Source organism: Perca fluviatilis, chromosome 4 (genome assembly GCF_010015445.1).
Source record: "Perca fluviatilis chromosome 4, GENO_Pfluv_1.0, whole genome shotgun sequence".
Taxonomy (NCBI): Eukaryota; Metazoa; Chordata; class Actinopteri; order Perciformes; family Percidae; genus Perca; species Perca fluviatilis.
The window spans coordinates 26588779-26602505 of NC_053115.1; the positions used below are offsets into that span (position 1 = coordinate 26588779).

Consider the following 13727-nt stretch of genomic DNA (forward strand, 5'->3'; position numbering starts at 1 on the left):
GCAACACATCTACACATATTGTTATGGCTTTGACTATGATATTTATGTATGTAATAATGTGCGCTGCATTGTCCCTGACAAATAAACTAATAATAAATAAGATATTTCAGTCTGACCGACAGACCATAGAGCCACTCTGCCGGTGAAAAAGATCACTAAATAATTTTACAATATCACATATTTTGTTTATATATATTTATTATATTTTGAACACTTTAGGTCTCCATACACCCACAACATAAAATGCAATGTACAGCAGTACAAACCGATTACAACACGTTTACAGCACAACATATAAAGCAGGGCTCTTTACCAGGTTACACCTTCAAAAACCAATTACATGGCACAGTCCCAACAGGTGTTGAGGATCCTTTCATAACAGGTTTTCACTCTCGGATCCAGATCCAGTAAACTGGCTAACTGATTGTGTGTACAACAGCCAGGACCAAACCCCAAAAAGAAGCAAAACAATCGTAACCACAATTTCAACAGCAGTGGTCAAGATGAGCGAAACAAAAAAGACAAAACAAATGTAGCTGTGGAAAAAAGAGCAATCAGTTCTAACCGTTTGCCTCATTAAGTAAGGGATAATTTAGAGTCCCATGTGGAAAATAAACAGGCAGATCATGCAAATGACAAGGCAGTTTCTGTTTTTTTAATCTGTGGTTGTTTTATTCTGCAGCAGAAAAAAAAAAGCCACAACAGCCACTTTGTTTTGTCCCTTCCTCTCGGTTCATGCACAAATAAGCCTTCACGCACCAGCTGCCAGCTGTTGCTTCAGTGTTGGCAGCGAAAGTGTGTACCATTGGGGTTGGTCAGTGCATGTGTTTCCTGTCACCTTTTCATCTCAGGCTTAAGTGTTCAAGTGCATGGTGAGATAGTGTTTCCTTGTAGTTTTGTACGTTTCCATCTCCTTCTCCTCTTTCTTTTGTCCTCCCACCATGCTGCTGACTCATACTGGGTGAACGAACTGGTACACCAATCTCTGAGACACGTCAGGCTTGCGGATGATGCCCTTCTTGTAGTACTGACGTATGGAGCGGCTCAGCTTGTCATAGTTCATAGCAGGTCGGTTCTTTCTGAGTCCCCACAGTCTCGCAACATGAGCCGAGTCTTCGATTTTAAAAATACCTGGTGGGAATTACAAGAGATTTTACTTTTGTAACAACCCGCCACAAAGTGAAAATACCAGTGGGCCACATAGAGAGCAATGTTAGTCTTCCACTTACATTTTCATTGTTCTTTTTATTGTTCTTTTTCTGGTTCTTTCTTTCTTTCTTTCTCTTCTTTCTTTCTTTCTTTCTTTCTTTCTTTCTTTCTTTCTTTCTTTCTTTCTTTCTTTCTTTCTTTCTTTCTATCAGTAGTCTAAGTAAGATTAAAATCTATTTTTCTAAAGTGACCTGGTCAAGAAGGCAGCATTACATACAGTACATCTTCACAAACGAAAAGCCAAAAACAAAATGACATGTTCTTGCTCCTAAATAGCTGTTTAAATATTTGAATGTAGTAAAAGTTAAACTGTTTAAACTATGAATTATTTGCTTGTGATATGTTGTATGAGTTTAAAATGAATCACGTGTCAGTTGATGCACTGAAATCAGTTGAAGTGAAAGCATGTAGAAGAGTTTAGGTCACAGTTGAAGTGTCAGATGAAAGCAGCCGATGTGTCAGATGAAGGTTTAGTCACTGAATGAGCTGAAGTTTCAGTTGAAGTGAAAGTGTGGTAAACAGTTGAACTTTTGGTTGATGTGTAATTACTAAAAGAAGTTGAACTGTGAGTTGAAAAGTAAAAGATAAAAGCAGTTCAGGTGCCAGTTGACATGCAACAAATGAAAGCAGATGAAAAGTCAGCTAACAATGTTGTAGGCTCTGAAAGCAGTTGAACTGTAAGTTGAAGAATTAAATATAAAAGCAGTTGAAATGCAAAAATACAATAAACCATCAAATATACAGTATATTAGTTTACCGTCATTTTATCTTTTCCCTTTCATTTCAACGTGCATCTTAAAATGCATGTTGACACTGTAACATTAATAAAAAAAAATACCTTTTTCTTTATTGAGCCAGCGGATACAGCGTCCATAGTTGTGAGGTTTAAGCAGGAGTTCTCTGAGGAACTGCCACAGATGAATGGGCTGACCGGAACAAGAGGAATCTGCCTCGGACCAAAGATCCTCACCACCTAAACAACACAAACACAACATTTGGACTTTAAGGCCACAGTGCAGTGAGTCTCGGAGGGAAATCACACATTCCCATAGACCCAAATGTTTACGAGGCAAAGCCATTAAGGTTTCCAAACTAACCAGGAGACACAAAACAGGTGCTCAAATTGCATGAAAGCCAAAATTTTGTACAAAAGTAAGTAAGCAAAAATGTCCAGTGGTCTGTATCGAAGTGTAAATGTCCTTAACATTTCATTTTGCTTAATTCTGAACAAAGTTACAATGCAGTTTTTAGTCATTACAGTTTAATATTTTCTTTAAATGGCAGGTGAATGAGGAAACCAAACCTACCGGTAGTTTTTGTATCCCCAACTGAACATCTCTCTTTCATCCAGGCAGCTGAAGACAGAAGAGACAGACATTTTATTAAAGAAAAAGTTTAGTTTAAATTAATTTGATGCTTATACCTGTTACTATATTACTATTGTATTGCACAGATTTTAAAGCCCTGATTTTGACTGTTCCCATGCACTCATACTGTACATAATAAAACACACTCAAAATGCTAATTCAAAAGTTCCAAACATTGGACACTACAATCATCGTAGGATCTGCAGCAGGCTATGATGAACTTAATGTTAAATTCAATTTCACACACACACACACACACACACACACACACACACACACACACACACACACACACACACACACACACGCACATATGCATGCACGCACGCACGCACCTGACTTCCATATGTCCAGGTGTGCATGCAGCGTGTCTCCACACTGCGGCGAGCGCTGGCGAAACTCATCCTCGCTCATGGCACACAAGTCCTTTCCTGTCAGTTCCTGGAAGGTTTTTCCTGCATGGGGCAACCTGTACAGATGTTCAGTCCACAGAAGCCACTTCTGGACGTTCCCTGTGTTCCACTCTATAGGGTCTAGGAAAACAGAGAAAGATGGGGAAAAGGTGAGAAAACTCCCTGCAGTCAGTTAAATTCCCAGTTTGAGTGTATTGTGTTATTATGTTATGTTCTATTTATACACAATACATTTATTACTGAAACCACAAAGTAATCAAGCTGTTATACCACTACAGTTCTAATCAATACAACAGATGCCTGGAGATTGCAAAGCTTTATGACAGCCAGAAGTCTTACAATACATAATGCTTCCTCTGTTTGCTTTTGGGAGCAGGAGAGACCTCGCCCTTAACACTGTGTACACTGTCTATTGGCAGGAAAGAAACCTCGCTGTCACAATCCAGGAGAGCTGCAACCTGCAAAGGTCAGGATTAAACAGATCCTGGAGCAGGCAAACATGGCTGTGCGTCAGTAAGGATATGATTGACGAGTTCTGTCATCTTGTCTGGGCTATCAACACTAATATGTGTTGGTTTTGGGGGCAAGATCCAGTAGCTTAAGTTGAATCAATATCCCTTTATTAACAAATAACGGGCTTCTTTTTTGCCATGAAAAATGTCTTGTCTTTCTTTCTTTCTTTGTCAGATCCCTTAGTACTGTAACACCTCTCTTGAAGATGACAAACTGCAGTAACAGGTGTGGTGGAAGGTAGCCTACCTGGGGTGATATTGAGCAGTTTGCAGGCTGTTTCAATGTCCTTCAGCACTTCTCCCACCACCATGCACTGCACCTGCTCCAGAGACCGCTCCTCCTCCTGCCCCTCCAGCCCAGGAGAGAGTCCCTGTTCCTGGCTGTCAATGACGGGGCACTGCTCTGGTTCTTCCTGGGGCTCCATGCGAGTCGTGGTTGAAACCAGCGTCGGGGAGGCCTCTGAAACTTTCACCAGCCAGGTGGCGTCTTCAGTGAGGAGCATGTCAAAGCAGGACAGGTAGAAGCCCGGAACACCGCGCTCCAGGGCTTCCACGCTCGGTTTGGTCTCCTCCAGGTCCCAGGGTTCTCCAGAGCCTCTGTTTCGCTCCAGGATGGCGAGGGAGTCCTCTGTCATCCCGAGCCGGGATCCATACAATGGGCCTTCCGATAAACTGCCCGCTGGATTTGTCATACTGTAGCTATTACCTGGAGACAAGAGAGACGGAAAAAAAGTCACACTAAACTCTATATTTCTAACATGTTACTTACTACATGAACTGAGAGCCGTGTAAACGTTTAAAAGTATCCTTTCAGCATTGCAAAGTCTTTGATTAAAAAGTGTCTTTGTGGCTGATTATTCTGAATAGAGTGAAATCAGAGAGAATCAACAGATCTGCCTGTAACATAAGCACTTCCCAAAATGAGAAAATATGTTTCGAAGGTCATTGTATAATTTAAATCTGCAATCGACAAGAGCTCATAAATGATAATCCTGTCTGACAAAATTTCAAACATTCAAGCAGTTCAGCATCGCTCTGATTAAAATCCTACCTTCTCCAACAGTTCTTCTCCCGCAACTTTCCTGGCTGCTAAACCAGCAATTGTTTTTGTTTAGTAATAAACTCCATCAGAGCATTTGCAGACACCCTTTTCAGAATGTGTTATGAGCAGAACTGAGGTGCAACTGTGCCGATCGATGCTCTATAAGAACCCGGAGCCTAATGGAAATACTGGGGAAATGACCCTAAGGAGAGTTAAAACACACACAGCGTTGACAGGCATGGGGCAAAATGGATTTGACTGAGTCTCTTATTTGTGGGTCAGTGGCCCAGAATGGCTGATGCGTTGGGGGTAGGTGACTTGTATTGAGACCTGAAGCAGCCCAGCCGCCTGCCTCGGCTTTCAAGGTGCCGTCTCTGCAGCCTTCTGTCTCCACTGTCAGCTGGAGTTTTTAATCAAGTTAGATAATGTGGAGAAGAGCGTCCACTAAACCGCATGTTTGAAAACAACCAAGCTGTCGGTTTTATGAAGCCTCGACCGAAAGCTGCGACAGCTTCTTCTTAACAGGAAATTGCTATCATAAGTGTTCGTTTATGGACGTCAGCTGTGGCACAAGTGTTGTAATCTCAGGCTGAAATCGCATATGGTGCCCATAATGTGTACCTGCCACAGCTGGCATATGGGAAGGCACACTGCTGTCACACACCAGGTTATCAGTGGTTGTGGCTGATGCCACCGTAAAGGAAGTGTGCTCCCACAGAGCACATGTTCAAGGAGAGTCACGGCTTTATTTGTCAAGACAAAGAAATTAAGTCTCATAAAATTTGCTAAATGATAGACTACACCCATCAGCCCAAATCATTTGTGAGGGTGAGAGTGTAAAATGAATCCAGGTGACGTTAAACTTTTTGATCGTAGGCCTATCATCAGCAGGACATGTCCAAAACTTTTTTTGCACATTTTTTCACATTTTGCACATGGAATAAATTGATTTCCTTTTTGCATCTGAAGCGCCTCTCATTCCTTTTTTGTCTATTTAGTAGGGGTGTGCAAAAAAATCGATTCACATTCGTATTGCGATTTAAGCTCTACCGATTCAAAATCGATTCATAGAATTCCAAAAAAAATATTTTAATGGCGTGTATACTATTGTCCTGAAATGAGTTTAGCTCGCCATTCCCATAGATGGCGCTGCGTCGAATTCACACTGACACCTGGTCACTCTTGTTATCAGAAGAAGGAGTGCAGCAGAAGTAGTTTAGTTGGCGCAAACAATGGCAAACCTCACAGAAAGGATTATTCAACCTGCTCCATCCTCATTGAAGGAGAGAGTTTGGGCACATTTCGGCTTTTATAACCTCGAGGGGAAGACGGAACTTGATAGGAATCATGCTATATGCAGGCTTTGCAAAGCGAAAGTTAATTATTTTGGAAACCCCAGAAACTTGAGAACTCACATGGTACGCTATCACCCAGAGATTAACGTTAAAGACATGAACGAACAACAACCTAAAGGACCTAACATGCCAGTCAACCAACGCACTCTCTTTCAATGCTCTAAACTCCAACAAACTCTGAACGAAAAGCTCTTTTTATTTAACAGTTTTATTTTATACTTGAATTAAATGCATTTGAAAGCTGGCCAATATCAAACTACATTTTTGTAGTGTTTTTGTTGTGTCTCTTTTCTTTTAAAATGTATGTCTACTGCAATCACATGGGAAAAGTACAGTACATTTACATACTGTGAATCGTTTTTTTAATCGAGAATCGTTTTTGAATTGAAAATCGATTTTTAATTGAATCTTGAGCCTAAAAATCGATATCACATCAATTCGTGACATTTTCTGAATCGTGCACCCCTACTATTTAGTGGCACACACCTTACACTACTTCTTGAATAGCCTGGATTTAAGAACGCAAACCCTTTTAAAATGCCGATCTCAAGCCTTGTACATGATTCTTTTTTTCTTCTTCTACAGACACACTGATTGTAAAGCTGCTAATAACATTTGAGAAAATACTCTTTTACCAAACTTCCCCAAAGTTAAATGAAGTTATCTTCCCCCCCTCCCTAAAAAAAGATTACCCTTCCAGACTTTGGTCCTCAACCCCCCACTGTAAAACCCCCTTCCCAGTTTTCCTTTTATCTCCAAATTTCTCGTAAACCACAACCCACACTCCCTTTCACTCCATCAGGAGTCAGATTAAAAGCCACTGGTATCCCAGCCTGGCTGCTTCATGTCAACTCTGCTCTGTAACAGCTTGCGCTAAACCCATTAGCAAAGCAAATTTAGCCATATTACCTTCTTCCAAAAGGAAGAGGGGGCACAAGAAAAAGACACAAACACACCCCCCCAGGGAGAGGGATTAAGACCCTGACTGATCTCTAAATGAGTTTGGTCAAGACGCTGATATTCATTTCAGGAGCATTAGAGCTTGCTCCATTTACTCAGCAAAGTCAGCCTTTGACACCGACAAAAAAGGACTGACTCCATGCAGGCGTCCACCCTGGGAACCATATTTCTTCCACATGCTTGGTCTCATTTAACATGAAGAGGGTGATTATTTGAGATGAGCTTTGTATCATCACTTTGGAGTTTTGCTGTGCTATCAGAATGATGTGTTTTTTCTGAAAAAAAAAAATGAAACTGAGCCACTTGTTGTTAGCCTGGGGGAAAACATACACACAGAAAAAGTCACATAAGGAGCTTTGATGAAAAGAATAACAGTCATGTGAATCCAACTGGGATCACAAATATTGTCCATTTAATTCAGTTTGTTTCCAGTCATAACTACCCTCCTTAACATAAGGACCTTGTAATGCCTGGAAAAAACTGTTAACGTTGAGTCAGGGAGATTATGATCCAACGCAAAAATGAAATCCTTCACTTCCAAACCCTCTCTTGAAATAAAGGAGGTCAAAGTTGCAGACCAATACAACCAATCTAGCTTCAAATAAACCTGTTAACCCATTTATCACTCATTTAATTATAATTTTGTGACAGAAGTCGGCTGAAGTGTTTAGATTAAAGTTAATGAGTAGTGCAAAACAAGCAAAAGTCTGCTCTTTCAAGTGTGTTTAACCTGAATCATTCAATCTGAGCTGAAAAAAAGAAAAGGTCATGTGTGGGATCTGAGATCTTCTATCTAATAGCGACAAAATATGCCTGACTTGTTACAAAAAAGGGTCTGTGTTGTTTGAGTCTGGAGTTAAAGGAGTGTGTACAGCCAGGCATGACTGTTTGCCATGCGAGCGTTAAAGGGAGACTTTGTTTTTTCCACCCTTGTTATTGTTTCTCATGGTAAACTTGGACTAAATAAGGAAGTCATGTTTCCAGAGAACAAGGAAAAAAGGCTGTTGCAATGACTATTACTGGAAGAAAGTGTGCAGACTGGAAGAGATTTGGATCTGTGGATTGCTGCCTTAGACACACACGTGCACACACACACACACACACACGCGCGCGCACACACACACACGCACATACACACACACACACACACACACCTTGAGATGTGCAGGTGCTCTGTTCACATTATAAATTAGGTTCAGGTGTAACAGTAGTTAATTTTTAGGTTGACAATTGTTTATTTTATGAAACACAAACAAAGGCTGATTTTCTGTGTGTGTGGCTTCTATTTTTATTGCTGTTCGCAATATTTGTAGTTTAAAGACCATCACATCCCTCTATCTCCTATCTGTAAAAAAATGTTTTTGTTATTCCCCCTTTTTTTGCATCTGGTGGGTTGTATTAACTGCCAGTAGAGAATGTTGGTGCATTCGGTGATTCATTTCTGCTGTTAGTCAGGTGCACTGGCATTCGGCCAGTAGGAAACGATAAAAGCAAAAGTTTTGCTGTTGGTCCAAATAAATTTTGACACAGGGCTGTATTTACATTTGGTGATGCAGATGATAAAAGTCATATTACTGAGATTGGACCTGAAGATTTGGAGGTGTAGCACGAATGGCTGCAGAGATAGTGAAGATATCGAGACTCTCACCGTGAGGCCTAAGGCATTCTGGCGCAGCTGGATTAACTGTAACATGCGGGTTGTCAGAGGATCAGAGAGATTAAGGGCCCTATTTTAACGATCTGAAACGCAAGTGTGAAACGCCAAACGCAAGTAGCTTTGTGGGCGGATCTCTGGCGCTGTTGCTATTATACCGGCTGGATAAATGACTCTTGCGCCCGACGCAAATCTTAAATGGATTGGTCTGAAGTAGCTAGGTGTGGTTTGGGCGTAACGTGAAAATAACCAATCAGAGCGTCATCTCACATTCCCTTTAAGAGCAGGCGTATTGTTCCGTGGCGGATTGCTATTATGACGGCGGATTTGCCTGGCGCACGCCAGCGGGAGCCGTACGGGATGCGGCAAAGTAACAAATGCCCGTCTTGGCCGGGTGGCGATGTTGCTGCGGCCTCTCGGGCGCATCTCCTCAAGTCTGGAGAGGATTGCTGCAGCCATTCAGCGTGGGCCTCCAAACGCACCACCTGCACCTGTTGTGCCCCTTCCTCCCCCCACTCTATCTCCATCCACCCGCTCCACCAGGAGCGCATCGCGCATTACTCCAGATTCACCAGATTCCGCCGGAGTGTCCAATCCCACCGTAGTTCAACATCACGTCTCCTTAAGTCCTCTAATATTTCCTCATTTATGTCATCAACACATCCATGATTCATGGACATGTTGTGTAAAACACAACAAGCCACAAAGAATGCTGCGACTTTTTGAGGACTGTACTGTAAAATTCCTCCTGACCTATCCAAACACCTGAAGCGCATTTTCAGTAATATTTTTCTTTGTAATTATGTATGGTTTGCAAAAATGGGAACTGCTGTAGATGAGAGAAGTGTATGCGCGTTGTGCACACACTACATTATGGCCAAGCATTCGTCTCTAAAATAGCATCTGAATAACGCGCTACTGACTTTAGACTAGCGCCACTGACTTTAGACCAGGTTTTTCCTGGTCAGTGGCGGAATTGTTTTCTGAAACTGCAAAATAGCACCAGGGAACGTTTGCGCCGGAACACGCCTCCTCTTTTCGCTGAACCGCCCCCGGGAGCGCAAATACATTCCCTAATTTACCGACGTGCGTCTGTGGAGGGAAAAGTCCGCTGTGCGTCGGGTGCAAAATAGGAATGATACATGCGTCGGTGTACAAAGGCAATTGCGCTGAGTGCAAGATAGGGCCCTTAGTCTTTAATATCAGTTTTTAAAAAAAACGTGGTATAATCAGCAGTTGCTTTAGAAAGTGTCAACAGCAGTGTGACAATGTAGATGAATAGGACAGCCAAACTATCCTACTTCATGTCTGGCCTTTATGGGCTAATGGTCAATTTTCATCCACATGTTTTTAGCACATTTTCAATTTGTGCATAACAGAACAAGAGACTCCAGCACACTTTCCTCTTCAGAGATATTTAATAACGTTTCCGGTACACAGACCTTTTGTTCTGCGTTGTCGACCCATGGCCTTCTCCCACGCACCTGTCGACCCACAGGTGTGCACAAGCTCTGCTTTTTAATTTACGCATTTTTTTTTTAAGTCAAAATATCGCTAAAAAGTTTGGCTGTGGTGGAAAAATTGGTGTCACAATAAAAGCAAGATATGACAAGTGAACCAGACTTAGTAAATAAACGTCCACTGAAGCTTCCCCTCCACTGAAGAGACTTAAAAGATACAGATGAAGAGACTGTAACGTTCCTCAAATGAATACACAAAACTAACTAACTATAAAATTTATGATCATTTGAGGTTTGACTGGCGCTTCTACTGTAATTACATAATCTGGTTGTGCCCTCCTCTTCAGCAGTGGTTTAATGAGAATTGTGTGTTGTCATTACTAGTCTATATCCACCGCGTTCCACTTACGGAATTGCTCTGTTGCCGCCGGAAATTCAGCCAGTTCTCCCTTTTTTGGCCGGATGTCCGCTACCTTCCGCTTTCTTTGTGTTGGAATTTTAAACTCCGGTGGATTTATGAGGACTACGGTTAACTGCTCCTCAGATCTCTGCAGGGTAAATCCAAACAGCTAGCTAGACTATCTGTCCAATCTGAGTTTTCTGTCGCACGACTAAAACTTTTGAATGACACGTTCCACCAAAACAAGTTCCTTCCTGAGGCTATTTTGCAGCGGCACGGTGGCTCTGTCCGGCGCATAGCAAAGACGATTGTGATTGGTTTAAAGAAATGCCAATAAACCAGAGCACGTTTTTCTCCCATCCCAGAATGCTGTGTGGACTAGCCAGACCCTCCTCGGCAGCACTGAGGAGGAAGGTCTGACAATGCAAGATTGCAATACGCTTCTTTTTAACGTCAGAGTTCTTTTATGGTTGTAGCCTACATTATATTATATTATATTTGGCTATATGTAGCCTGTACAAAGGTTTTCTAATATTAACTGTTGCATGAATGACATTCAAGGAAAGGCAACTTTATTTAAATAACACACTCTGTATGAAACAGAGGGTATTCAAAGTAATAAATTCACTAACAAAGCAGAAGACTATGGCATCACCTTGTGTAATGTTTACAATGCAGATCATTGACATTGGGTCTGGCAATACCAGTAAGTCCACACATGAAATATGAAAACCATATTGGTGTGACGTCTAACTTTGAATCTGATCCAAATCTTACGATATCATTATCCTAGTGATTATTTCGCAGATAAACCTTACTCAACATTTGTATCTAATTTCAGACGACTGTCATGTGCACCATAGGTCATATAGGTCACAACTGTTATATTATTTTAAAATTTTATTGAGGAGGGTGTAGCTGTCTTTTCCTAATTAATGGATAGGTTCCAAAAAAACTCTTGCTTTTTTAATTTTTAAGTAAAACATAAAGTGTAAAGTCCTCCTCCTTAATCCTCTTAGAGAATCATCACAGCTTTTAGGAAACTCCATGAAAGAGATCCTTTCAAAGCTGGCTTTTTAATTAACAAACACACAACGTTTGTTGTAGGGGAATGCTATGACATGATAGATTTGAATGGATAAAAGGCACCTTCACCTTCAGGAACAATAGAGCAGAAAGTCCAGTTCTGTTATTTCTGTTTGTAATTTACTCTTATTATAGTGACAGATGTATTTAATTTCCACCTTTAAAAAAAAAGTTTCCGGGTCTTGTCACAGACAACAGTGACACATTTCTTTTAACATGTCAGCGTATTGTTGTGGTTTTGGCATCAAACTGCAAACAATGCCCACAGTCAACTTTTTTCTGACCACATTTTTTTTATCTCCCTGTATGAAATATGCAATTAGACATAAACGGAACAACGGCAAACGTGACAAAGATACAGAGCAAACACAAAGAAAACAAAACAGAAATGATTAGGTACATTTTCTTTTCTGTCTTTCTAAAATAAGTCTGATGTGGTTTTTAAACCTGTGTTGTGAAGCCAAAGACAATTTTCCATATTGTGGGTAGTAAAAGTTCATAACTGTGAAACTTACTTTTTTTTTTTAACTGCCAAAGCTTTAAATGTGTACACAATTGTTGAGTTATGTACACAAGTTAATTGATAATCATAGATTATAATTAATAACTCAAGTTATTTATAAATGTTGTTAATCCTGTACCAGGTAAGTTGCTTAGAAGATGCCCTTTATGTTCCCTGAAAGATGAGATATCAATATCAAACAGTAAATTTTACAATAATGTTTACTCATGAAAAGTAGAAAAAGCTAGTGTCATATAAAGGCTCCTCTAACAATTAATAGTAATGGTGTGAACTAGCAAATAAAACCTGTATTTTAAGACACACATTATGTATAGCAGCGTCTTCTTACCGAGGCAAAGATGCTCTGATTGCCAGAGGCAAAGACTTGACTGGATGATAGCAGATGCAGTGCAGCTCTGGTTCTGTTGCAGGATGAAGGATGGCCTTTTGTCCGTGTTGCAGACTAAAGCTCAGCTCAGACGGGACATCCAGGCGCTATCTGAGGACAGAGATGCAGCAGGCACCCTTCAATCTGTTTCCCCCCCAATGAGTGTCGCAGAGCCCCCCAGCCTCAAACCCTCTCAGGCTCTTTGGTGGAATTACACTTAAACTGAAAGTCACAGCCTAAAGCACAACTGCAAACAAACTTCAAGTGAAAGCACCTGCTGGGGGTGTGTACAAAGTGAGGGCAAGTGACTCTGAGAGTGAGTGCAAAGGAATTCCAGCTCCATTGACTGCAACTTATATTTATAGGGCAGTCGTGTTTACTTTGTGTGTGTGTGTGTGTGTGTGTGTGTGTGTGTGTGTGTGTGTGTGTGTGTGTGTGTGTGTGTGTGTGTGTGTGTGTGTGTCTGAAGTGCCATGTGTCTTGCAGATTAGACTCAGACCTCAAACACTACTAGTTGACCTCAGTACTTAGACACTAAAGAATATACTTTGTAACTTGAGTCTTTCCATTTTACAACATTTTATAATACATTTCGGAGGGGATTATTGCACTTTTTACTCTTTTTTTATGTTTTACATTTAAAAAGCATAAGCTTATGAAATACAATACATTTATTAAAGATAAAACCACAACTTGATGTTCATTTTGTAAATGATGGTCCCATTTATTTTAAAATAGACAATAAAGCAGGGAATGCTTTAGGGCGTCGTTTCACACCAACCTGTCAATCAGGACAGAGGCTTAGCAATGCGTATCCATGGCCCTGTGCATAATAAAATACCTGAAAACTTGTTTTTGGGTGTTGTCCATGTTTTCATCTTGAACTTTGACCCTTTCACTGTGTGTATTCACTTTATAAAAAATAGGACTGGACACGCTCAACTTACGTAGATACATAGAAAGCTTTGAAGGCTGGGTGCTGGATCCTAAAAGTGAATAATCATAAAGCTACTAGGACAGCACTCCAATTTGATAGAATTTATTGCCACACAACGGACATTTCGGCACACGCTGAGGAAGGGCAATGCCCGAAACGTCTGTTGCGTGGCAATAAACTCTATCAAATTGGAGTGCTGTCCTCGTAGCTTTGTGTATTCACTTTATCAAAGTTAATTGGAACATTTAGTGGCCTAAAAGGTCTTGTTCAGCGTTATGCCAACCAAGCTAGCTAGCTAACGTTAGCTGGTAACTTAAGGGAAAGTTTGCCGATTTTCTGTACTGCCATACCAGCCTGGTCGCACAGAATTCCGTGAAATGATCGCGAATTGTTAACAGCGCATTACGTGGTGGTGGCACGGAATGTGTGAAAAATCCATGTG

General features: G+C 41.0%; 1 protein-coding gene across 1 annotated transcript; it reads right to left on the bottom strand.

Moving 5' to 3' along the window:
- Positions 1-220: 220 nt before the first annotated feature.
- Positions 221-12657, bottom strand: LOC120556869 (SAM pointed domain-containing Ets transcription factor). Its single transcript, XM_039796678.1, has 6 exons — positions 12310-12657; positions 3749-4207; positions 2912-3109; positions 2517-2564; positions 2048-2182; positions 221-1131 (listed from the first exon to the last, which is right to left on the bottom strand). The coding sequence occupies exons 2-6, from the start codon at positions 4191-4193 to the stop codon at positions 953-955; spliced, it is 1005 nt and encodes a 334-aa protein (XP_039652612.1). The 5' UTR covers positions 4194-4207; positions 12310-12657; the 3' UTR covers positions 221-952.
- Positions 12658-13727: the final 1070 nt, after the last annotated feature.

Bases quoted from the DNA above. Each gene is read 5' to 3' on its own strand.
- LOC120556869 (XM_039796678.1), bottom strand. From the start codon at position 4,193: ATGACAAATCCAGCGGGCAGTTTATCGGAAGGCCCATTGTATGGATCC. The intron at 2,183-2,516 runs GTAGGTTTGGTT...TGTGTTGTTTAG, and splicing joins TGGGGATACAAAAACTACCG to GTGGTGAGGATCTTTGGTCC. The intron at 1,132-2,047 runs GTATTTTTTTTT...AATTCCCACCAG, and splicing joins CTGGCTCAATAAAGAAAAAG to GTATTTTTAAAATCGAAGAC.